The following is a 25751-nucleotide window of genomic DNA, read 5'->3' as shown; positions in this document are numbered from 1 at the left end:
GGGATGATGCTCACATGATGAACTCGCGGATCTTGTGGGGAAAGTGTGCAAACTCTGCAGAGTCAAATCTATTCGAATAGCCGTGTCCGCGGTCATGGACGGTTGGAATGGCTGTTGCTTAGCCTGATGAGTTTTTGGTTTACAAAAATTGTTTGGAAAATGAAAGAAAGGAACCTTTTTTCGGAGTACCAAAAGGGTACGAGAATGGTTTGGTTGACCATATGGAGATGGTCGGAAAGGAAACAAATTGGGTTACCCCCTCCCTAGTGTTTTATGTTGTAGAACTCTTTTGAAGTATCTTCTCCAACAAAGATATAGAGATGTCATAGAACCCCTTGAGTATCCCCTTCTTCTAAGATGTCGGGATGCTATATCCACAAGAGAAACTACTTCTCTTCTACATGCTATATCCACAAGAGAAACTATTTCTCTTCCACATGCTATTTCCACTAGAGAAATTAGCTCTTCCCTCTTGTCATCTTAGACTAGCACTTGTTATCTTGCACTCTTGCAAAGTACCTTTCTTGATGGTTTGCGAGTACAATTCCAATGTACTCACGGCTTTGTCCCTGGCTATTTACTTGGCCAGACTTGAAGGAGTTCGAACGATGAAGAAGGAGCTGACGACGTCTATGCGAGCTAGGAACGTCTTCCCAGTCAGTTGCCTGTAGGGTTATGGCAGATGACTTGGGTACTGCGCTGCTGAAGTGATGATGCTACTCTGATGTTTAGTTAAGCCCTTCGCGGCTATTATGTAAGTATTGGTCATGTGACCATGTTGTAATTTTCTTATTCCGCTTTGTAATGGATGGTGTAATTTGATATCAGTTCGGTTATGTGTTCACGACGCACTGATCATGGGATCGTGAACTGTATACATAACAGGGAATTTCGGACAGCTAGTCCGGGGTCCCCACACTTTTCTCCAAACGGCTAGTGCTCCTCGTCCCATATAAAAAGGGGTCTTCTTCCCCATTGAGTTGGTTGCGTTTCCTACTCTCTCTACTCCATTGTTGACTTTGAGAAGCTTCCTCGCCCTCTAATCCCTCCATGATTCTTGCGCCTATTTGAGGAAAAGATAGAGGAGATCTAGATCTACATCTTGACCAAAAAAATTCCTCTCTTTGTGAGGGGAATCCACTAGATCTAGATCTTGGAAAAATTTGGTGTTCCTCCTCCTATTTGTTCTTCCCCTCTTACTCCCCCAATAGCTTTTGTAGCTTTGTTGGAATTTGAGAGAGAAGCACTTGAGCATCTTCGTGTTGTTCTTGCCATTGCATTTGGTGCATCGGGTTGACTTCTCCGCGGTGATACGTGGAGGTGAAAGTTCGTGACATATTCACTTCGGGAGCTTGTTCCCGGAGCTTGTTCCTCTTGGGTCTTTGGACCCTAGACGGCTTAGTGATCTTTGTGGTGTTCTTGGGAACTCCAATTAAGTTGTGGAGATTCTTCAAGGGTAAGGCCTTTGTGGCGATTTATTTGGAGCCTCCAATTAAGTTGTGGAGATAGCCCCAAGCTTTGTGCGGGTTCGGTGACCACCCTAAGGTTCCATAGTGGACCGAGGACATCCCTTTTGGTGGGAATTCTCGAGGAGAATATGGTGGCCATCGTGCATTTGACGTGACTTGTCCTCCACACCGCTCCAACGGAGAGTAGCACTCACAAGAGTGTGAACTTCGGGATTGATGACCCACAAGTATAGGGGGTGTATCGTAGTACTTTCGATAAATAAGAGTGTCGAACCCAACGAGGAGCAGAAGGTGTTGACAAGCAGTTTCGATGAAGGATTCACTGTAAATGCTCACAGACAAGTATTCAGGGGGTTTTGATATAGCAGATAAATAAAGTACAAGTAAGTAAAATGCGAGAGTAATAATTGCAGCGAGTGTCCCAATCCCTTTTAGCACAAAGGACAAGCCGGTTTGTTTACTTATGATGACCAAACATTCTTGAGGACACACGGGAATTTAGTCTAGTGCTTTCGCTTCATATTGTTGATTAATCTTCATTGTTTTGATAAGTGTTGTGTGGATGAACCTATGCTAATGCACCGCCCTTCCTAGGACTAATACATACTTGTGATTATACCCCTTGCAAGCATCCGCAAATACAAGAAAGTAATTAAGATAAATCTAACCACAGCCTTAAACTCTAAGATCCTGCTATCCCTCCTGCATCGATATACCAACGGGGGTTCAGGTTGCTGTCACTCCGGCAACCCCACAATTAGCAAACGAAAACAAGATGTATTCCCCTAGGCCCATAAAGGTGAAGTATCATGTAGTCGATGACTCGACGTTCACATGACACCACTAGAAGAATAACACCACAACTTAAATATCAAACCATTAAATATTACTCAACATAGTTCACTACTAACATTTAGAGTTCACCCATGTCCTCAAGAACTAAACGAACTACTCACAAAACATCATATGGAACATGATCAGAGGTGATATGATGATGAATAACAATCTGAACATAAACCTTGGTTCAATGGTTTCACTCAATAGCATCAATAACAAAGAGTAATCAACACCGGGAGAGTTTCCCCTATGAAATAATCAAGATTCAACCCTAGATGTTACAGCGGAGTCGAGGTGCAGCGGTGGAGATGACGGTGACGGTGGTGGAGATGATGATGATGATCCCAATGAAGTCCAGCTCGATGACGGTGACGATGGCGACGATTTCCCCCTCCGGGAGGGAATTTCCCTGACGGATTTCAGCCTGCCGGAGAGCTCTTTTCTCTCTGGTATTTTCCGCCCCGCAGAGGCGGCTGTGTCTATTCGCGATGATCCCCAGTACCTTAGGTTTTCGGGTAGATGAAGTACGCGAAAGAGAGGCGGCCGAGGGGGGCTGTGGGCCCCCCTCCCCACAAGGCGGCGCGGCCAGGGTGGAGCCCGCGCCGGCCTATGGGGGCCCATGGCGGCCCTCCTCGGCCCCTCCTTTTGGCTGGCTCCCTCTTCTGGAGAAATAAGACTTTCGGTGTATTTTCCGTCAATTGTTGATCTTCAGAGATATTGCATCCTGACGGTGTTTTTTCCAGCAGAATCCTTACTCCGGTGAGTAATTCTCCAATAATCATGAAACATGCAAAATAGGTGAAATAACATAAGTATCATCTCTAAATATGAAATATATCAATGAATAACAGTAAATTACGATATAAAATAGTGATGCAAAATAGACGTATCAGGGATACATCGTTGTCTCCGCGCCACATCGATTATTCCTATACCCGAGCTCTTTACTTATGTACTTTATATTGTGATAGTCTTCGTGCTTGAAGTTATACATCTTGCTATCACATAGTTACTTGTATTGTTTAGCATAAGTTCTTTGTGCACATAGGTGAACCCTAGTTATATAGATTTTGTGCTTGACAAACTATAAACACTAGTTTTATTCCGCATTTGTTAAGCCATATTCGTTAAATTTTTAAACCGCCTATTCACCCCCCCTCTAGGAGGCATCTGTGTCCTTTCAACATTGTCGTGATGTCGTTGTCGAGGTAGCCGAACGTGATGTAGCCGTGGTCGAGGTAGTCGTGGTCGATGATGTACTTATCATAGGTGGTGTAGCCGCATTCGCCGGAGGCACACAATTGCGCGGTTTTTCTTCTTCTTCTTCTTCTTCTTCTTCTTCTTCTTCTTTTGGACTGAGCTGCGGTTTTTTGTGTGGAAGTTTTGCACCTTCTAGAGGTACCATCTGGGCGTCTTGCAGATGTCACATGATGCGGTCATAAGTGAGACCATCAATTTTGCCAGGAGTGGAGGAAGCCCACCAAGCACACAAAATTTTGCCTGAACCGTGTGCGTGGTTGTAGGGGTTATCACAATAGTGATACCGGGTTGTCGATGTAGTCTTAGCCGTCGAACGCGGCCGATGCCATCGTCGGTGTCATGTTGTGGGCGTGTTGTCTAGCAATAATATTATCAGAGGGCATTGTAGCTGTATATGTGGACGATGATTTGTGGCGGCGGTGGTGTGTTGACGACGATGTCGATGATGACCACGGTGATGTAGACCTTGGCGATGATGTGTCAGCGATGTCGGAGCAGCAGGTGTGTCGATGATGGTGTGCCACTTGTTATTTGTTCTTAGGATCACTTTCCTTTTTAAGAATAACTTCTTTCAAATATATCATTGTTTTCTTACACAAGGTGTACGGGCGCGGGAAAGCGCACATCCATGGTCTAGTAAATCACTTACAGTGAAGATGGTTTCCCTAGCGATGACAGTAGCGACCATGATATCATACTTGTCATTGAGGCCGTCAATGATGTAGTAGACCCATGTCCTCACCCTCGAGAACCTGCCCCCGCGGACGTTATCTTGTCGCCGTAGCCCTTCATCTTCACAGCGTACTCTGACAATTCCAAGGAGCTCTTTGGTCGTGGCAATGGCTATGTTGGTGTTCACCATGCGAGCGTACGTGATGGTGCCAAACATAGTGTTGATCTCGTCCCATATATCTTGTGCCATGTGGGTAGTGAGCACATGATCTATAACCTCACACATGAGCTATAGACCTACTGGTCCTGGGCCACCCACATGACGTAGTCAGGGTTAGTGACCTTCTTCGCGGTGTCACTGATGCGTACGACGAGCTCCATCTCGGGAGCCTTGAAGGAGCCACCGATGTAGCCCTCCATCTGTGCACCACGAATAGTTGGCAGCTGGGCCTTCCGCAAGAAGAAGGTTCCCTAGGTCTATATGGCTAGTCATCCAAGTAGATTCTACCTTATACATGTTGGTAATATTTCCGGCAACAAGCTAAATGGTGTGGACCATAGGTTTAAAATACTTACCTGGTCACTATGGCTATGTAGAAATGACAAGGTTTAGAATGATACTATAGGGAGTTTCAAGAACTATTTATGGGGTTGTCAAACTGTTGGATCGGAGGACACGACGAGGGATACTTTTATCTAACATGGTTGGCGACGTGATCTTCGGATTGATCCTTCGACACCTTAGGTGCCTTACAGGGTCGAGATGATTTATCATACATTGCCATACTTTTATTTTTTGGTATTAGTTTTAAGAGGTTATGTGCATCTTAGTTATGCAAAGATCGAATGTAATGCTTAATTTTTTAAGTAATTTTTTTTATAAAGGGAATATATTAATATCAAAAGATACCAATTACACCCAGCCTCTGCAACAATGCACCACCCTAATGGCACTACGGATGCACATAGCCAAAAAAAAGAAAAGAAAACTAAGAAATAAATTAAAAGTCCCGCTACAGTATCTCGAGCCTAACAACAACAATATATCCACCACCAAGACAACACCTGAAATACAGACTCTCCAAAAATGACGCCTTCAAGAGTGATAAGGGGTGGCCCGATCTTCTCAGTAAGCAACGGTGGTGATGATGATCACGGGGTGATAGCAGAGGAGGAACACGACGATGTAGTAGATGATAACTTGTATGACGCAACGAGATCTCTCGATTGGTCCCTATTACCAATGCAACAACTCTTAATCCTGCAAGATATTCGCAACTCCACACACTTGCGCACGTAGCCGTCGACCACGAAGCGGTAAGTTGCAACCTTCTAATTCCCAATGGAACAGCAGATCACACAAGACTTTCAGATCTACACAATATCAAGCAATATGGTGTAGGGGATTCAATAGTTTTGCAGAGCAAACAACTAAGAACTAGGGTTTATCTTAAACGTGGTCTAAAGTAAATTTGGGGGCATCCTATGGACTTATATAGGCGTCCAGGACGACCTCAGGTCGAAAAAGTACGAAAATAACCGACCCAGAATAGATCTGGTCGAGACAGACTCGGACACGGTCGGTCTGGAATCCGGTTGACCGGGCCTGGGACCGGCCGATCCGGTTTGGACCGGGTCTGGAGCCGGGCGATGACCGGGTGGACCTTCCGGGCTTACTGGATAGTGCCCGGTTGGCACAAGCATAGAATCCGATTGAAACCGGATGGATCCGGCGTGGGGGCCGGTCGGACCGGCCCTGGGACCGGGTGGCCCGGCGGTGTGGCCGGTTGACCGGTCTTGGCGCCGGCTGGAACATCTCCTCCTCTCGCGCATGCCTCCCGCTCCTCCCTCGCGCGTCCATGGGATGTCTTCACGTCCAGCTCCATGTCCAGCTTCATGTTCATCTTCTGGTCCAGCTGCTCCTCTCTTCCTCGTGCTATGCTTGCTTCCTCCTCATACCTGATCTTACACAAATAATAGGACTTAGGTAGTATAAAGCTCTCATCGATCAAAGTATCATTTAAGAACAAGTTCACTTGTTGTTGAAGTAGCTTCGCACGAGCTTGTGTCATTGGTCCAATCCTTACTTCATTGGACTTGAGTTTCACAGCAAGATCATCTTCTTGTAATGACGGAGGTAGTAGTGAGGTAGGGATGTCCTCATCATCTCCCCCCCCCCTTCAAAAGGCATCGACCTCGACGCTCCAAGGTCTTCTCCGTCATATGGTGTCAAATCAGCAACATTGAAAGAATTACTGACACCAAACTCATCAACTGGAAGATCTATTGAGTATGCATTTTCATTGATCTTGGCAAGCACCTTGTAAGGACCAGCACCACGAGGCTTCAACTTCAACTTCCGCAGCTTCGGGAACCTATCCTTGCGAAAATGTACCCAGACCATATCACCAGGTTTGAACAACATCTCCTTACGCTTCTTGTTCATTCTTGCAGCATTTCTCTTGCCTTTCTTCTCGATCAACTCTTTAGTCTTCACATGTATCTTCCGTACAAAATCTGCCTCCATATTGACTCTCTCATGTATGGGTAGAGGCAACAAATCCAGTGGAGTAATGGGTTTGAAACCATACACCACCTCAAAGGGACACAACTCTGTGGTAGAATGTACCGCCCTGTTGTAAGCAAACTCCACATGCGGCAAACACTCTTCCCACTCTTTCAGGTTCTTCTTGATCATGGATCTCAACAGTTGTGACAATGTTCTATTCACCACTTCAGTTTGACCATCAGTTTGGGGATGACAAGTAGTACTGAATAGTAGCTTCGTCCCCAGCTTTCTCCACAGCGTCTTCGAGAAGTAGCTCATAAACTTCACGTCACGATCAGAAACAATAGTCTTCGGGACTCCATGTAGTCGTACAACCTCCCTGAAAAACACGTTAGCAATATGCGACGCATCGTCGCTTTTGTGGCAGGCAATAAAGTGTGACATCTTAGAAAATCTGTCCACTACCACAAATATAGAATCATGGCCTCTCTTCGTATGCGGCAATCCCAACACAAAATCCATACTATTATCCTCCCAAGGTGTAGTAGGTGCCGGTAACGGAGTATACAAACCGTGAGGCTTCAGCTTGGACTTGGACTTGTTGCAAGTAATGCACCTCTTCACATACCTGTCCACGTCTCGCCTCATCTTTGGCCAATAAAAGTGGTCAGCGAGCATGAGTAGCGTCTTCTCACGCCCAAAGTGACCCATCACATACCTGTCCACGTCTCGCCTCATCTTTGGCCAATAAAAGTGGTCAACGAGCATGAGTAGCGTCTTCTCACGCTCAAAGTGACCCATCAAACCTCCAGCATGTGATTCCTGCACTAAGAGCAAACACACAGACGATTCTGGAACACATAGTTTGTTAGCTCTAAACAAGAACCCATCATGTATGTGATATTTTTCCCATGCTTTACCAAGAGCACATAAGCGATATGGTTCAGCAAAATCATGACCAGTAGCATATAAAACACATAACACCTCTTATCCTGGAATTTTAACATCAAGTTGAGTTAATAGCATTTTTTTCCTAGAAAGAGCATCAGCAACAATATTATCTTTTCCCTTCTTATGCTTAATAATGTATGGAAAAGACTCAATAAACTCAACCCACTTGGCAAGACGCTTATGCAAAGTAGACTGAGCTTTCAGGTATTTTAAAGCTTCATGATCAGAATGTATGATAAATTCTTTTGGCCACAAGTAATGTTGCCAAACCTCAAGAACTCTAATTAAATCATACAATTCTTTATCATATATAGGATAGTTCAACTTAGGACCAGAAAGTTTCTCAGAAAAATATGCAATTGGGCGATCCTCTTGCATCAACACACCACCAATTCCAATACCACTAGCATCACATTCAATCTCAAATTGCTTATTGAAATCAGGAAGTGCAAGCAATGGTGCAGAAGCTAACAATCTCTTCAGTTCATCGAAAACATGATCTTGGGCTGCGCCCCACTCAAAAATTACACCCTTTTTAGTCAAGTCATTCAAATGTGCAGCAATAGTACTAAAGTTGGGCACAAATTTTCTATTAAATCCAGCTAGACCATGAATACTTCTTACTTGACTCACATTCATGGGACTAGGCCAATTTTGAATAGCTTCAATTTTAGACACATCTACTTCTACTCCATGCTTAGAGACAACATAACCCAGAAATATGACCTTATCTTTGCAAAATGTGCACTTCTCAAGATTACCATAGAGTTTATTATCACGCAACACTTGCAAAACATGTCAAATATGTATAGTATGATCAGATTCATTGCGGCTGTAGATTAATATGTCATCAAAGTACGCAACCACAAATTTGCCAATAAAGTCACGCAAAACATGGTTCATCAGTCTCATGAAAGTGCTAGGTGCATTAGTTAACCCAAAAGGCATTACTAACCACTCGTATAAACCAAATTTTGTTTTAAAGGCTGTTTTCCACTCATCCCCTGCTTTCATCCTAATTTGATGATAACCACTATGCAAATCAATTTTAGAAAACAAAGCAGCACCACTCAATTCATCTAGCATATCCTCTAAACGGAGAATATGGTGACGATATCGAATAGTAATGTTGTTTATAGCTCTACAACTACACACATACACCATGTACCATCTTTCTTAGGAACAAGAATAACAGGAACATCACAAGGACTAAGGCTTATGCGGATATAACATTTGTCGAGTAGCGCTTGTACTTGCTTCTGTATCTCCTTCGTCACTTTAGAATTAGTTCTATATGGCGCCCTATTGGGCAGCGAAGCTCCGGGGATCAAGTCAATTTGATGCTCAATACCTCGCAATGGTGGAAGTCCTGCGGGTACCTCTTCCGGAAACATGTCGCTGAATTCCTGCAAAACATTAGAAACACCAAGAGGAAGAGGGGTCATGTCGTTAGAAACCAAAACCGTACCCATGTACAAGAGCACAAGAGGCATGGCAGAAGGATCCTCACTAAATTCTCTCATGTATTCTTTGGTGGCTAATGAGACTAAGGAATTCACTCTCTCACTTTTCGTTATATCACTCACGACATTACAATTCTCTCGCCTATCTATTGATGCATCCTCCAAGTTCACTTCAACTTTCTAACGAGATTCATTGACAATTTGCTGTGGTGACATAGGCTGTAAGTTGATTTTCTTGCCCTTGAACTCCAAGTGATATGTATTGGCACGGCCATTGTGTTGCACAGAACGGTCATAGAGCCAAGGCCAACCCAATAGTAGGGGACACACCATCATAGGAACCACATCAAAATCAATGGAATCCTTATACGGTCCAATAGCAAATTCAAGACACACCATGTGGTTTACCTTCATCTCACCATTGTCGCTCAACCACTGAATATAGTATGGATGCGGGTGTGGTAGATACTTCAACTTCAGCTTGGTACACAACTCCTTGCTTGCTAAATTGCAGCAACTTCCGCCATCAATAATGACCTTGCAAGCCTTGTCAGGACCAACTAAAGCCTTTGTTTGGAACAAATTGCAGCGCTGAGTAGATGCACTAGGCAACACATTAAGAGCACAGTGCGACACAACAATAGTGCGAGCATCAGACGGATATGCATCTTCACCATCAGTGTCATAGTCATCATCCTCTGGAGCATTTGGATCAACATCATCTCCAGTCTCATACTCAGTGTCCTCATTGATAATCATGACTTTGCGGTTAGGACAATATCTTTTGAAGTGACCTTTGCCACCACATGTATGACAAGCCATATCACGGTTGCGCGCCATAGACATGTTAGAGCCACTCGTACTTGCAGCAGATTCGGACTTCTTAGTGTTAGATACATTGGAGACCGGCTTGCTAGGCGGAGTAGAGTAAGGGGCGGAGCGCGTCGATGGCGCCGGCGTCGCAGTAGGGGGCGCGCGAGGCGTGTAGCGCCCTGCTCCTGAAGCTCGTCCTTTAATCTTTGCTTCGTCTGCCAACTGTGATTCAGCTTCTCTAACATGATGTAGCAACTCATTCATAGTAGTGTAACTGTAATGACGAACAATGCCTTTGATGTCATACTTCAAACCATTGAGAAAACGAGTCATTGTCATCTCAAGGGATTCTTTGACACGACCACGCTGCATGAGCATCTCCATCTCCATGTAGTATTCATCAACAGTCTTCACACCTTCTCTTAATAGGGTCAACTTATCAAATATATTGCGCAAATAATTTGTGGGCACAAAACGCTCAGTCATTGCCGCCTTCATAGCACGCAGGTGATAATAGGCGGTTCACCATCTTCTTCGCGAGCACAAACAAATCGATCCCACCAACGCAAAGCATAACCATCAAATTCGGAAGAAGCAAGCTTTATCTTCCTATCTTCAGTGTAATGTGGATGTAAACCCCATAACTTCTCAATCTTGAGCTCCCAAGTGAGGTATTCTTCAACATCAGCTCCTCCTTCAAACTTGGGTATAGAAAACTTGGGCTTACCCAATCCATCTTCCTCATCATGTCCACGACCATTGCGGCCAAGTGGAGCCAACCTCGAGGACGATTACCACGTGGCGCACCACGAGCATTGCGTGCGTCATCTTGAAGGCCAGGATCATCGTCATCTTCTTGTTGTTGGGTCAAATTCTCAATAGCTAGGCGCATATCTGCAAGATTGCGCTGTATATCCGTCATTTGATCTTTCATTGTAGTGATGGTCTCACATGTTGTATCCAACTTCTGGGAGAGCCCTTGGACCGCTCCCTTAAGCTCATCAATTGGAGTGCGGAATTCACGTCGCATCTCATTACGAAGAGCTTCATACTCCCTCCATGTGATTATATCTGCAGAATTCTTGTTTTCCTGGCTAACAATTTTTTGATCACTAGCAGACATGATTAGTAGGTTAGTGCACTAAATCAAAATATATATGGTGATATTCTCACAACTCTCTTAAAACTGATAAGAAAAGGAAATCTTACTGTTCCAAAGTAAATTAGTGTTGCTTACCACTTGTAGTAACAACTAGTGCACGGATGTAGCGAAGCGAATATCAAGGGTATAAGAACAATCACACGGCAAAGCAGGGTATATGTGGGGATGTAGGTAGGCTACCTATTTGCACCAATAACAAGCTATAGCGCTGACCGTAGACAACCAAAGATACTCACACAAGGCGATAAATGTGGCAATGCAGCTATATGGAGGAAAGGGTGCAATGCACTCGAGAGACACTAGCAAAACTCAACGAAACATGCACAAGATTGCTCAACTACAGGTGCAGGAAAGTAAACTAGGCCTTCACTTGATCTTACTAGAACTTGACACTTTGTCTTTTTGGATTTTCTGTTTGTAACGCAGCTATGTAGCTCTTTTTGCTTCTTTTCTATTTTCCTTTTTTTTTATTTTTTTGACACAACTCCTTGATAACACGGCCAACAAGATATGCAAAGCACCAAAACCCTAATGAGCAGCCTGTCGAGCGGTAAAACTAGTCTCTTCTGGGGAAGTTCCTAGTCACTTATATCGATAGGCTGTGTCTATGGTTGGGAACAAGCACACTGTACGCTATGTGGACTCGGAGAAACCACAAACTGAAACTAGATGATAATAGAGACTCAAACCCTAACAATACTAGATGCAAGAAAAAGAGACGCAAAAACAACTATGAAAAGCAACTAAAACTTGAAATTAGTGCAATCTAAGGCTATGGCAAACCCTAACCCTAACTTTTTATGGCTTTTTCTGGATAGGAAACACTCACAACTCAACTATGGGGTGGATTGTGGATGGCTTACCGAGGGAACCCGAGAATCTGATACCAAGATGATAAGGGGTGGCCCGATCTTCTTAGTAAGCAACGGTGGTGATGATGATCACGGGGTGATAGCAGCGGAGGAACACGACGATGTAGTGGAAGATAACTTGTATGACGCAACGAGATCTCTCGATTGGTCCCTGTTACCAATGCAACAGCTCTCAACCCTGCAAGATATTCGCAACTCCACACACTTGCGCACATAGCCGCCGACCACGAAGCGGTAAGTTGCAACCGTCTAATTCCCAGTGGAACAACAGATCACACAAGACTTTCAGATCTACACAATATCAAGCAATATGGTGTAGGGGATTCAATAGTTTTGCAGAGCAAACAACTAAGAACTAGGGTTTATCTTAAACATGGTCTAAAGCAACTTTGGGGGCGTCCTATGGACTTATATAGGCGTCCAGGACGACCTCAGGTCGAAAAAGTACGAAAATAACCGACCCAGAATAGATCTGGTCGAGACAGACTCGGACACGGCCGGTCTGGAATCCGGTTGATCGGGCCTAGGACCGGCCGGTCCGGTTTGGACCGGGTCTGGCGCCGGGCGACGACCGGGTGGACCTTCCGGGCTTACTGGATAGTGCCCGATTGGCACAAGCGTAGAATCCGGTTGAAACCGGATGGATCCGGCGTGGGGGCCGGTCGGACCAGCCCTGGGACCGGGTGGCCCGGCGGTGCGGCCGGTTGACCGGTCCTGGTGCCGGCTAGAACATCTCCTCCTCTCGCGCATGCCTCCCGCTCCTCCCTCACGCGTCCATGGGATGTCTTCACGTCCAACTCCATGTCTAGCTTCATGTTCATCTTCTGGTCCAACTGCTCCTCTCTTCCTCGTGCTATGCTTGCTCCCTCCTCATACCTGATCGTACACAAATAATAGGACTTAGGCAGTATAAAGCTCTCATTGATCAAAGTATCATTTAAGAACAAGTTCACCTGTTGTTTAAGTAGCTTCGCACGAGCTCGTGTCATTGGTCCAATCCTTACTTCATTGGACTTGAGTTTCACAACATGATCATCTTCTTGTAATGACGGAGGTAGTAGTGAGGTAGGGATGTCCTCATCAAGAAGGGAACAATGCTCTAACACCGTCATCGCCCGATCAAAGATCTTAGATTTTCACCCTGAAGATAGTCCCCGCTCTCAAAACAATGCCTCCAACAAGGTCATTGCCATGCACAACCAGTTAAGGCAAGACCTTGGGTTTTCACCCTGAAAGGTAGGACTCTCAACTTCACCTGTGTTGCCACTTTCACACCGCTGCTGTGAAGCCCGGAACACCAACCAAGTCCCTCAATAGCGCGTAGACTTGAACCTCCCTTAGCTAGTCCTCCCATCCGGCCTTCATGAAATTCTTTTTTTCCGACTTTCATCATGGATCCATAGTCACTCGATGTCAACACAGAAAAAGAGCTTCGCGCCGCTCCCTCCAGAACCAAACGGTCGGAATAAAAGCATGGGTGCGCGCGACCGAATACCACCCGATCCAGCGAACTCCAGACATAAGATGCACTGTTCCATTCACCGGTCGAGCCTTCCGGAACTCATCACTCCGGCTCGATGAAGAAGATCAACATCCAGAAGGTCTTCGTCTTGGCGCGTGAGGAACCCTAGGACCACCGCCTTTACACAGGCCAAGCCCCCACGCAAAAGGCCATCCTCGCCGCCTGTCACCCCGAAGATCCGGCAAGATGAACAACCCTGGGATGCGGGAACCAGCAGGCTACATAGCCGCGATCAGGCCCTGGTCGCGCCGCCACTGGCTGCACTGAGGCCGCCGCCGACAGCAACCACCGAGGACCGCCGCTGCCGTAGCGCCTTCTCCGCAACCCTCCACCGACCGATCCACCGCCTACGCCCGCTCGCGCCGCCGGGAAGACGACCGGTCTAGGCGGGCAGCCTAGACCCACGACAGACCTCCTCCACTCGCAGCCATGAAGGCCCGGTGAAGAGCGCTGCCGCCGCCTGGCCGGGGAACGCCGCCCCGACCACCGCCCGCGTCCGTCTCCGATGACCCAGCCCCAGCCGCATTGAGGAGATGGCCGCCACGTCCACCTCCCCTAGAACCGTTCGGTACCAGGGCCGCCTCCACCGCGGCTGGCGTCGGCGGCAGCGGCGGAGAGGAGGGGATTAGGGGAAGGGAGTGTTTGGGTAATGAAATGCCTTTTTATCGGTTTTGTTTAGTTTCTGAGAGAAGTCCAATTTACACCCCTAAACTTGTCCTAAAGTTCACGTTGCAACCTGAAACTCTTATTTGGTTCATTCTTCAACCCTAAATTACAAAACCCTTTCAGAATCACCCCCTTCCACTAGTTTGTCCAGTTTTGAGCCGGTTTACCCGCCACGTCATCGATTTATTCCCGTATGCGAACTTTGCATAATGGTCATGTACATGTATTTGCATACTCGTTCCCTCGTACTCCATGCATGCGCCGTGTTCTGGCGATGGATGCCTTTTTTTTCAGAAAGAGGCCAGCCTTTCTTGCGTGAAAAGATGAGGTAGATCGCCTCTGTTTCAACAATAATCCTAGACTTACGGACAGTCTAGGTTACGGGAATCCCACGGGATGAGCTGGAGTGAGCTGATTGGTGGAGTTTCTGTTCCTTGCGTAAATATTGGACCACGTTCACCTGTCTGCAGTGTTACCGTGTGAGTCCGTAAGTATTTTTTTTGTAGAAACTGTCCGTAGACCTAGCATTACTTTTCAACAATAATCCTATGTTTCAAGCCCATGCGGCCATCATGTCAAAAGAAAAAAAAACCCATGCGGCCATGCATGTATGAGGAAATGTAGAGAAATACATGTACGGAGTACTTGCATTTTGACCGAATTAGATATGGAAACACCCTGATGTGGCAAGCATAACAGGCTCAAAACCAGTCCAAAAGGGCAAAGGGGTAATTTGAACGGTTTTCATAATTTAGGGTTGAAAGTTGAACCAAATTACTGTTTGGGTTGTAAACTAAACTTTAGGACAATTTAGAGGGTAATATGGACTTTCTCTCTTAGTTTTTTCTTTCCTTTCTAGAACAGAATACTACTACTTTTCCGAGAAGACTGCCGTGACGGTGGGCTTGCCTTGCCACTCGTGGGCTGAAAAAGGTACTTATAGGCCTATTAATCCAACTAGCATAGCTAGTCGTAAACCCTAACATCCTTTGGCTTGCCATACGCACCGACGAGCCGCCGTAGCTACTCTGTCTCGCCGGAGGAGTGACAGCGACTCGTGCATCTGCAGGGCCTAGCGCAATTGCGGCGCGGCTTGTCGGCGCAGCCGCGCAGAACGGTGCGGCCAGAGACGGCGCCGTGCGTGGGCACGGGAGCGTCGACTTCGTGCGGTTCGGGGACCTGCAGGTTTGCCCTCGGCTACACGATCTCAACTCTGAACCTTCAATCAAGTGCCTATGGCGTTCTAGTTACTGGTAATTGATCAGTAGATGCTACCAATTGACTTGCAGATTCGCTGATCATTATGTCCTTCGCTGGAGTCTCGGTCTTAACCAACGGCGAGCTTTGCCCTTCCACCACATCGGTCACGGATGCCGGCGCCGCCAGCGGGTACCACCTCCTCGTGGTCGAAGGCTACTCGCATACCAAACGCGCACCCAATGGCAAGGGCATCAGTTCTCGCCCTTTCATGGTAGGAGGCCATCGCTGGTACATCGTGTACTACCCTTGTGGTGACGTCCCACGCAATGCCGACTTTATTTCTCTATACATTGTCCTTCATGATGACAATATTGCAAAGGACGTGAAGGTGCAATGGGAGTTCAGCTTCGTCGATCAGGTTGTGTGGCAAAATCCAGCCTACATTCGTGAAACCGGAACGTTCATCTTCTCCAAGAGTCGTCCTGGTTTGGGCCACGGGGGGTTTATCAGAAGATGCGCCCTTGAGCAATCAAAGAACCTCAAGAATGATTCTTTCACCATCCGATGTGATATCATGGTGAATGAGGACCTTAGCAGAGTCGCCGAGGTGCCGCTTTCTGGCATATTTCAGCATTATAACCATCTCTTTCAGACTAAAGTGGGTGCCGATGTGACGTTCGAGGTCAGCGGCGAGACAATCGCCGCACACCGGTGTGTGCTTGCAGCCCGATCTCCAGTCTTCATGGCAGAACTCTTTGGCCCCATGAAGGAGGGTGCTATGTCTACAGCCATACAGATCCAAGACATGGAGGCAAACGTGTTCAATGCCATGCTTGGTTACATCTATACGGACTCATTAGATCCAAACTTGCAGATGTATGGCATGGAGGAGGAGGACAAACCAGACGAAGATTATGAGTTGGATGCTGTAATGTGGATGCAACATTTGTTTGTAGCGGCAGATAGATATGGTCTTCAACGTCTGAAACTTATCTGTGAAGAGTATTTATCCGAGCACATGACGGTGAACTCGGTGATGTCCACTCTTGCTCTCGCTGACCAACACCAATGCCCTGACTTGAAAGAGGCGTGTGTGCGGTTCCTCCGAGTCCAAACTATTGCATGCCTGCAGAATCTAATTGCAAATGACCGCGAGCATATAACTAGAGCATGTCCATTTTGTTCTAAAGGAGCCCGGTGCCAAGCTTGTTTGAAAAGTGTAATAGATCAGATAATCGCAACTATTCGTCAAATAGAATTCCATGATTATATGTGACACCTAGAAAGAGATAGTAAACATTGTGACCTGCTTTCGTTTCATCGTGCCATTTTCCTATATGTTTGGTCAGAAAAATTGTCGTGTATTCATTGCATGAATCATCTGTAAGTTCAGGTGTAAGCGTGTAAAACGCATTCCTGCAAGCTGCAATGCGCCTGCAACTTCCTCTGCTAGCTGATCCATTTTCATACTATTGTGGATTCATGCATTGTAGGCACACTTTGTGCATCTCCACAATGGAAGTTTAACATCGATGATGGCCAGTATATTCAGAAGCCACGGATGTTAATCCAGCTTTAACTCACATGCAAAGCCTGAGCTTATTTAGTCTAAAGTTGTTTGCTGAACTGTGTTATCTTCGAACATCAATATTTAATTCGGTCACCGAATATGATGATACCCTGCTGGTTTCTATGGAAATTTCATGCACATAATTTAGAACACTTTGAACTAAATGTTTGTTTAAATATTAGGTACTCATTTTCCAATGGGAGCAGACATTGTATCGAGTAAAAATGTATCTGTATCTACAGAATTGTTGAACAACATAAATAATCTATTTTTCTTATGAGACGATTGCATCTACTGTGAAGTGATACATAGAAACCACGACTTGCAACTATGGTGAAGTGATACATAGAAACATAGACTCTGATTCATTTCCCATCATCATGCATTTTCAATAATCTTTTGTAGAAAGACAATGAATAATCCAATGTAGTTTTAACCTACGGCAATATGTAACACCTGATGGTGCTGCAGATATTTGAGTGCTATTAGCTACAAACATGCATCATGAGACAGATATTTGACCTTCATTCATATAAGAGACGAGTTGTTCCTAGAAGCATGCAGAAGCCCAGTGATTCAAAATTGAAGGACAGCTTGTATTCATTTGGATAAATATACAAAGGGGGATCTGACAGACTCTTAAAACTGTTGGAGTACTTCTACAAACGTTGAAATTGTTGCTGTCCTGCTGATGTGATCCTTGTCACTCCCGTGGTTTGTGGCCCAGGGGGGCTTGGTGTAGATTTGCTTAGCAGCATTTTGTCAAACAATTGCAGGGCAGAAGGAGCATCAATAATCAACGGATTTCTAAGCATCAAACTGGATGAATCTGTATTTGGGCATTAATGATAATAATAGGAAGAATGAGAAAATAAATATTTGATCGCCAGATTGCACACATTCAGAAGAAAGAGAAAGAGAAATACACACGTCTGAAGGCACTTCCCAACTTTGGCTGTGGAGCTGAAACATAGACAGGTTTAAAGAAAGCACATAGTACTTTTAAAGTCTTGCAAGGCTGTATCGCCGACACCGGTGATGCTTAGATACAGTACCCGTCTAAAGCGTCTAAAGCGTCGTCAATAGTATCTAAAGGTATAATTGTTGCACCCCCATGGGGCTCTCACAGCGATTTCAGCATCTCCACCGTCGGATCACCCCATCTTTGCCCCACTTTGCATCTCATCCGTTTAAAGTGAGTGTTCCAATTGGCCCTCCCACTAGCTAACCCCATGCAACAGCCGTTTTTTACCCACCTCAGACTGCGTGTGGGTCCCACCATTGGCCGGGTCCACTCGTCGGTGATTGTGGGTGCGGTTTGGTCCAGTCAGGCATCGCGTGGGAGATCTCCACTCCCAGGGGTAGAGTAGTCATTTGACATGGGTGGTTGTGCGTGAGACAAAATCAGAGAGCCCACCGACCAAACCCTACCCGTTCGTTCGCACCAGCCGCCTCTCTCGTCTTCCTCCTCTCCCCTCGCGCCCCCATCCCGCCGCCACCTCCCCCTCCTGCGCCTCTTCTCCCAATCCCCTCCTGCGCCGGTGATGGGCGGCGCGGGCGACCGGCGGCGCAGGCGACCTCGTCGCGGGCGACCTCCGCAGGAGCCGGCATGAGTGAGGTCACGAGAATGGCGCTGCCTGTGGTTTCTCGGGCGCGCGGGGGTGCCGCCGCCGGTGGAAGCGCGAGCACGCGCGAGCAGCCCCGCCAAGGCTACCGATGGAGGATCAACGCTGTGTCGCGGACCAGCGCCGCCGGTACAGGCGCGAGCACATGGGAGCAGAACCGGCCCTGCAGGTCGTCGACCATTCATTTTGGCAAGGTACATATCCCACACCCTCTCTTTTCGAGTGCTAATCGTCTCTATTTTCGTGGTCGCGGCGGCCGGGCAGCATGGCGCGTGCGGCGGCAGAGCACATGGTGCCTGCGGCCAGATCCCGCAGTTCCCTGCGTTGCTGGTCCGATTTTTTTTTTCTAGATTAATTGGCTAGCTAGCTCCATATCTAGATCTGTGGCTTGTAGTGTGATTTTTTTGCTAGATCGATTGCTAGCTAGCTTCATTACCTAGATCCATGGCTATGTGATTCTTTTGGTAGCACATGCTCAAGCTCTTGGCTAGATTAGGTTGCCGTGTGATTTTTTTCCTAGCACATGGTCAGGTTCTTTTTTTTTTGCGATACATGGTCAGGTTCTTGGCTACATCAATTAGCTAGCAAGATCCATTATCTAGGTCCGTGGCTCTATGATTGTTTGAGTAGCACATGCTCAAGTTGTTGGCTTGCTTGGTCTAATTTGACTCTATATTATGGACATGTACCAGAGAAGATACGTGACTTGAAGTTGATATTTGGCATGATGGCATCGACACTTGAGGTGATTTATCTTTCTTTTCTAGATTTCCTCTTAGATGACCGCTGCAATGTCACTTGTTTATTTGGTATGCAACTACTAATATCACTGAATTGTTGTTTTCTTTTTCAGTGTTGAGCTTTCTAATTATCATTGATCATGGAGGAATACAAACTGACAAATACAAGAGCCAGGTGAACATTATTCCTAACTGAGCATTTTTTAACTTATTTTCTCCCTTTTTGGATTTTCTTCTCAAATGTTATTTATTTCTCTGTAATGAAGCACTTTTACTATTGAATGCAAAGTTAGTTGATGTAAAGGATCTTATTTTCCCCTTCGGGGTCGACGGTGTACTACAAAATTGCTCTAGAATATTGCTGGAATAGTTCTTATTGTTATATAAGAAGTGCAGATTCAGCGACATGTTTTAGCAGTCTGTGGTCTAACATGTTTTTGAAATATAACGTTTCTTCTTTGTGGTGTTCTTTAGGTGAGCAACAGTGTTTTAGCAGTCCAATTATGTAGTAGCCTATACAAGTTCTATAGATCAGAAGAAGGTTATGAATTTAATGCTTTGGCATGTTACTGCTAATAGGAAATGCATACGGTGAGATTTACTTTTCCCAACTTCCTTTGCATCTTCGCATATAAATGAATATGGAGTATTTTTTTTTCAACGTGCATCAATTAAATTTGCAAGTTAATCAAGTTTTCAATTTATTCGCAAAAGAAAAATTTGAAATTGTTGCCAAACAGAGGATAGGCTTGGGTACCTTTCATTTCACTGCTGGACATGATGCACATTCCATTAGAGCATATTTACAAATAATTTCAGGCTACTGTTTGTGTTTCCCGTTAATTTCAGGTGCCCACGTGATGGTGCTCACAGGTGCGGTATTGCAATGGTCAGCGGCAACATTACATGCCGTGTGCAGATAAAAAATCTCCAGCACCTATCAGTTGGTTCCCTCGAGCCCCAGGTATTGTTTATACTACACAACATGAATAAATTTTATCATGGATATGTAGTATATCACATTGTTATTTTGGCAACTCAACCCCATCTCCCCGCTAGGTAATAATCTGTTGCCTATGATCTAGGTTGTTATGATGAATATATTGCTTAGATAAGGGGACCATGCTTTTTCCAGGATATTACTAAATATTTTTCTCTGAATAATTGGTTGTTTTTCTTATGAAAATTAGTGTAGACTATATACTCTGTAAGTGTAGAACTTTGGAACATTGGCGAGATAGACTAAAAAGGAAGTGCTACTTCTCCGTAAGTATATTGTTGTGAAAAATCCACTTACTAAAACAGCAGTTCTACCTTCAACCACAATTGTGGGCGTTGGGCACATCAACACTGACCTTCAACAGCAGTTAGTTAAAATTAATCAATTATATGTACAGGGAGAATCCAAGAATTATTTGCTATGGTAATAATTGTTATATTGAGATGTCAGAAATGATCTTTAGCTTACACACCATAGAGATTAAAATGTCACTTTACCTGGCTGTTTTCTCTTCTATTACAGTACAGATAGTACAGTTATGTATACCAACTTGGACTATTCATCTGTAATAAAACTTATGCTTTTCTATTTCAGAGATTAATTGAGACTAGAGCTATGAAGTGTTCTCTTTTATTTCTTGGTCAGATTGTTGGATGTCAGGTAATATAATTTTTCTATTTCATCGATTGTTATGCTTGTTTTCCTATAATGAAGTTGATCAAACATATGCCTTAATATAATTTTTCTGCGTGAGTAATTTTTTGCCTTTGGATAACTTATATTTGGTACCAAATTAAAGTTTTGCTTTACTTTCAGCGGTCGTATTTGAGAATATTGGTGTGCTTTACTTCCAGTCATTATAGTTGTTGATCTTAAATATGCTTTGTGTGTTCGTGCATTTGCCCTTTTGTAGGTTGAATAGTTGTACCCTAAATATTTAATTCTCCTACTATTTCAGCGTCAACTCTCTAGAGAAATCAACAGTGTCCTATGTTCATGTGTTTCTGCATTTTTGTTCTCACCTTGGCTGGTCCGTAACAAAACTCAATTCCTAATGATGAACACTTAAGGTAACCCTTCCACCATTGAGGATTGTTGCAGTATTTCATGTTTCCCTCTGATTATTGGCAATTGTTCTTATTTCTGATCAATAACAAGATGTGACTCGATTATGCAATTCATTTTTGTTGTAATGCATCCCAGTTCTATTCTATGACATTTATTCAGCCAAGAATTATATTGCTCTTACCTATTATTTGTGTGATGTGCTTTATTCATTGTCCTGCCTATTAGCATTTTAGAAACTTCAAACTTGATTTCAGTGATTTTTATTACAAAGTATGTAAGCTTATTAGGAGTTGTCAGTTACCAGTTTGTAAGGTAGAGAAAGAAACTCAGGATGTTTCTAACCACAGGAATGTGATTTTTATTGCTACCTATAATTATGTTTTCATACGTTTCTTAGTTTGGACAAGGTTTCACTTTTTCTAATAAGTTCATCTCGAAATCCATTTTTGGATAGTGGATAACTTTTTCATTTTTATAAACTCCTTCAGCTACACACCACGAATGTGCTTGTGGAAGATTCAGTAATTGCAGAAAAAACTAAGGTCACTGCTTCTTCCTCTTTTTTCTTTGCAACTGATCATTTGCATATTTTATTTGTTTTCATAGTAGAAGATTGGCTTCGTATGAGTGAATTTCTTAAGGTGTCATGTGTTCTTATCGGTTTCTCCACCTTTACTTATTCTGGGGTGTGCCATGGCGCACCATCCCGTGAAATTCGCTCTCAGTATGACTAAAAATCAAATGTTAGACAATAGCACTAGCAATAACCGATAAGAGCAGCATGGCCGCTGCTGTAGTTTGATCCCGCCAGGAAAAGGGGTCTCACGGTGAGGACAGGTTCAGTTGTTCATCAATTAATCCCCCACTGGTTTGAGGTGTTCACTGCATCTACTTGCTCCTATCGTTTATTCTTGCCTTATCATTGGTTCTCTTGGAATATGCTCATATTGACAGTTTTTCTTCTGTCTTTGTTGGAGCAGGAGATGGTGTGGCAAGGCAGGGGACTGGGGAGTGCATGATGCTAATCAATTCCAGTATGTACGCCACAGTGCCTCTTCCCTTCTTTTCTGGTATATCAATCCATTTCGCATATATGCAGCCACCCACTGAAATAGCATATTGTTATTGCAATCCATACATGAAGATCTATTGGAGGTGTGCAGCAAGGACACGCCACATAATTTTTGCTGGTCTTACAAAAGGTATCTATGAAAAAGTAACCAATTTGTGATGCAAACAACCATTCTAGGCCTTGAACAACTTCTCTTGAGTTGTCCCATTTCTTAAAATCTTCTCTGCCCTAGGTTGGCCTCAAACTACCTCATTCAGCCTATTCGATGATCTTATTTACTTTTACCAACTTGCTGAAACTGTAATCGTGTATTTTCCTGTGTGGTCAGCCATGTCCTGGCAGCACCAAGGGACAAAGCATCGATGACTGCGACCTCGCTGACTTTGCAATGTCCTAGGTGTAGATTTTAAGTAGTGGCACGGGCATATGCATCCATTATGAGAGCTGTTTATAAGCAGTTGTAGTTCTGCTGAAAATCATGTTACATATCAGCGTTGCAACATAATCTTCCACCAATATTTATCTCTGGTTAGTACAATTATGTATGTACATGGTGCTCACAGTTCGCATGTTTTCTGCATGTTTGTAGCTACTTTGGTTATGACCTATGATTTTACATTTTGCATGTGCTATGTACTTTTAAAGGAGTATGAAATAGCTGCGACCATGATGCTATGTTTTCTTGCTTTAGAGAAACGCCATGGATCAGATCAGTAAGCATTCACAAACGAAATTAAATAATATATACTTCCAAAGAGGAAATAGTAGTAGTCTGAAAATGATAATGTTGTTAACTGCTGGACTTTGATATGCTTGATCTTATGATGATAGTTCTGCCAATGTATTTGTTAGAATTAGTTCATTGTCTTACATATAGGTCTATGCTGAGAGGACTATTTCACAGACGATGTCATTGGTTGTAAAAAAAAGCATGGACCTAGGTACATGCACATAGATCCAAGGCTCCCATGCGTTTTTTATAGACTGGGAATTCTTGTGATTTCATAAAGAAGTTCTCTGTCGTTTTTTACATGATGCCAAAAATATTAGGGATTCATCTTGAGAGAGATCTGTTCCAGTAGTTGCCTAATGTGAACCTGAATGAGACCTCAATATATTTAGCTGTTGTTATCTCGGAACCATCTATAAGTACATCTTTAAATATATTTCCTATTTTCGCTGCTTGTATGTATTGCATTTATTTGCTAAATAATTAGTGTCCTCTTTTGCTAGATTTTTTTGTTTCGCTTCATTAATAAACGATTTCTCAAGCAAGCCTTGTATTTTCAGTTCTTTAAAGAGTAATTGCTTGCTTATTTGTTGACAAAAGGTGGGGAGAGGAACTTGAGCGACTCTTGGCACATATATTAAAGATTTGTTGCATACAGTTTTAAGGTAAAACCCTCTTAAACTATTTTCCTTTAGTGGCATGATATTAGACTTTGGTGTCTGCATTACTTTGCGTGCAATATTGTTTGTTTCCTTTTTCTCATAAGAAATATATGTTGCCCCGTTTAAATAATCCATTTTGTATCTACATGGTAAAATTTTAATTTTCTTTCTTTCAATGTATAGTACAACATACCCATCTTCTGTTTTCTGTATTACTTTGTTCTCTACAATCTGACAATACTGACAGAAGGATATGTATATAACCTTAAAAAGTTTTGTGCATAATGTATTTCTATTCTAAGTTATTGGCTTTGTTAGATTTATGTTGTGGGTGAGAATGATGGATAAGAGCTTACAGTTGATTCGGTGTATACATTTTTTGGTTCATCATGTCCACTATATGTGATGGTTTTCTAAGTAGCTTCCGAGATACGCCGTGAGTGCATCTTCTTAACCTGCATTTTGAAGCTCAAGAATTTTCCATTTGCATAAATGGATAGTTTTGTTGTACTGAATTTCTCGGTTATGTTGTCATTTACTTAAACGCAGAGATGCCACTGCTCTGAGTTCGCATGATCGTTTATCTGAAAAAATATACACCGCTAGGGTTGTATACATGCTCAGTCAGCCACTTTATCCTCGCATCAGATTGGAGCTCTACTCTGCATTTAACAACGGACTATTTAAAGTGTGTATGTGCCTATCAGCTTGGCGTGGGAAACGGTAGAATCCCTGTCGCTGCCATCGTCTAAAATATGTGTGTATCTAAAGGTAGTGCACACATATGGTTTCAGCATGCAAAGCGAGAACCTCAGATTTAATTTCTAGGGTCATATAATTGCTATAACGAGTCATAAATATGCAAATTTCTTGGATTATATAATTTTACTTCCTGCTTCATATATTCTTTGTAGTTTCATAGTTGGAGAATCGCTCTGCTTTTGGGCTGTTGTAGACTGCTCTTTCAACATTGAATTTTCATTCTCATATATGTGCTTGCCATCTCGTATGATTCACTGTCGTATCATGTAGGTTGTTGGGGTTCTAACAATTTGCATGCTTCAGGCGATGCTGAAGCCCAACCACAAGTACATGACTCACGTGGCTGAGGAGGCAAAATATTGGCCATCATCATGTTCTGCGCGTCAATTCACCGTCCTTATCCTGCTTATGGGAGTCTTTCAGTGTGTAGAAGTCCTATGGACAGTTTGGTGGACGCAAATAGGATACACGTAATGATTATAAATACTCGAAGATTATAGCTACTGTAAGCTTGACAGGAAAAAGGGTTGTGAGAAAACTCTGGTGCTCATCTACTCGCTGACTAATCACTGATTTACATTGATATGCTTAATATAGCATTTTAGAAATTATGAAAGATGGGTTCATGCGAGAGAAGCTTTTTTGCCGTCAAACATGTCTTCGTTCTCCTGAACAATTACTAAATTTATTGTATTTTGGAGTGGTCTTCTTTGTAACGTTCACGGTTAGTGGTTTAGGTTTATTTAAACATATAGGTGCCTCCTTGGGGAAGCATATAGAGATGAGAATGGATACAATAAATGAATGTTAATTGCTATTTTCTCTTTTTTTTTCCAGGTTGTATAAAAAAGGTTGTTACTCCGTTTGAATTTTTTTCATATGTTTTGTAAGACCTGAGAAAATTATTATTACTTTTTCACTTATACACGAATTTTACGGGATCGTGCGCCAAGGCGCACATAAAAATCTAGTCAATCGTTATGGGAGCGATACCCTAACAGGGCCGCTGATCACGTTTATATATATGCAATAGACATACACGGTTACAATACGGCAGACTATCCGTATACAAGACATATTCTATGTACAACTAGATTTACAACATTTAACACTCCCCCTTAATCAT

At 43.8% G+C, this 25751-nt stretch overlaps 1 protein-coding gene and 1 long non-coding RNA gene across 4 annotated transcripts; both read left to right on the top strand.

Moving 5' to 3' along the window:
* The first annotated feature begins 15244 nt into the window (after positions 1–15244).
* Positions 15245–16672, top strand: LOC127335148 (BTB/POZ and MATH domain-containing protein 1-like). The gene is made up of 2 exons (XM_051361740.1): positions 15245–15381; positions 15486–16672. The coding sequence occupies exon 2, from the start codon at positions 15500–15502 to the stop codon at positions 16670–16672; it is 1173 nt and encodes a 390-aa protein (XP_051217700.1). The 5' UTR covers positions 15245–15381; positions 15486–15499.
* Positions 16673–18933: 2261 nt separating this feature from the next.
* Positions 18934–25325, top strand: LOC127313092 (uncharacterized). 3 transcript variants are annotated; one of them, XR_007858786.2, is made up of 12 exons: positions 18934–19336; positions 19445–19506; positions 19806–19922; positions 20181–20295; positions 20926–20991; positions 21290–21401; positions 21888–22274; positions 22380–22433; positions 22544–22601; positions 22800–22868; positions 23762–23866; positions 24929–25325. It is a non-coding gene; the product is annotated as an uncharacterized lncRNA (long non-coding RNA). The 3 variants fall into 3 exon arrangements; XR_007858784.1 differs by lacking the exons at positions 18934–19336; positions 19445–19506; positions 19806–19922; ... (5 more) ...; positions 22544–22601; positions 22800–22868 and having other exon boundaries at positions 23192–23866; XR_007858785.1 differs by lacking the exons at positions 18934–19336; positions 19445–19506; positions 19806–19922; ... (5 more) ...; positions 22544–22601; positions 22800–22868 and having other exon boundaries at positions 23192–23866; positions 24896–25325.
* The last annotated feature ends 426 nt before the right edge of the window (positions 25326–25751 follow it).

Source organism: Lolium perenne, chromosome 1 (genome assembly GCF_019359855.2).
Source record: "Lolium perenne isolate Kyuss_39 chromosome 1, Kyuss_2.0, whole genome shotgun sequence".
Classification (NCBI taxonomy): domain Eukaryota; kingdom Viridiplantae; phylum Streptophyta; class Magnoliopsida; order Poales; family Poaceae; genus Lolium; species Lolium perenne.
The sequence above is the reverse complement of the archived record's forward strand: the minus strand, read 5'-3'. Positions and strand labels throughout refer to the sequence as shown.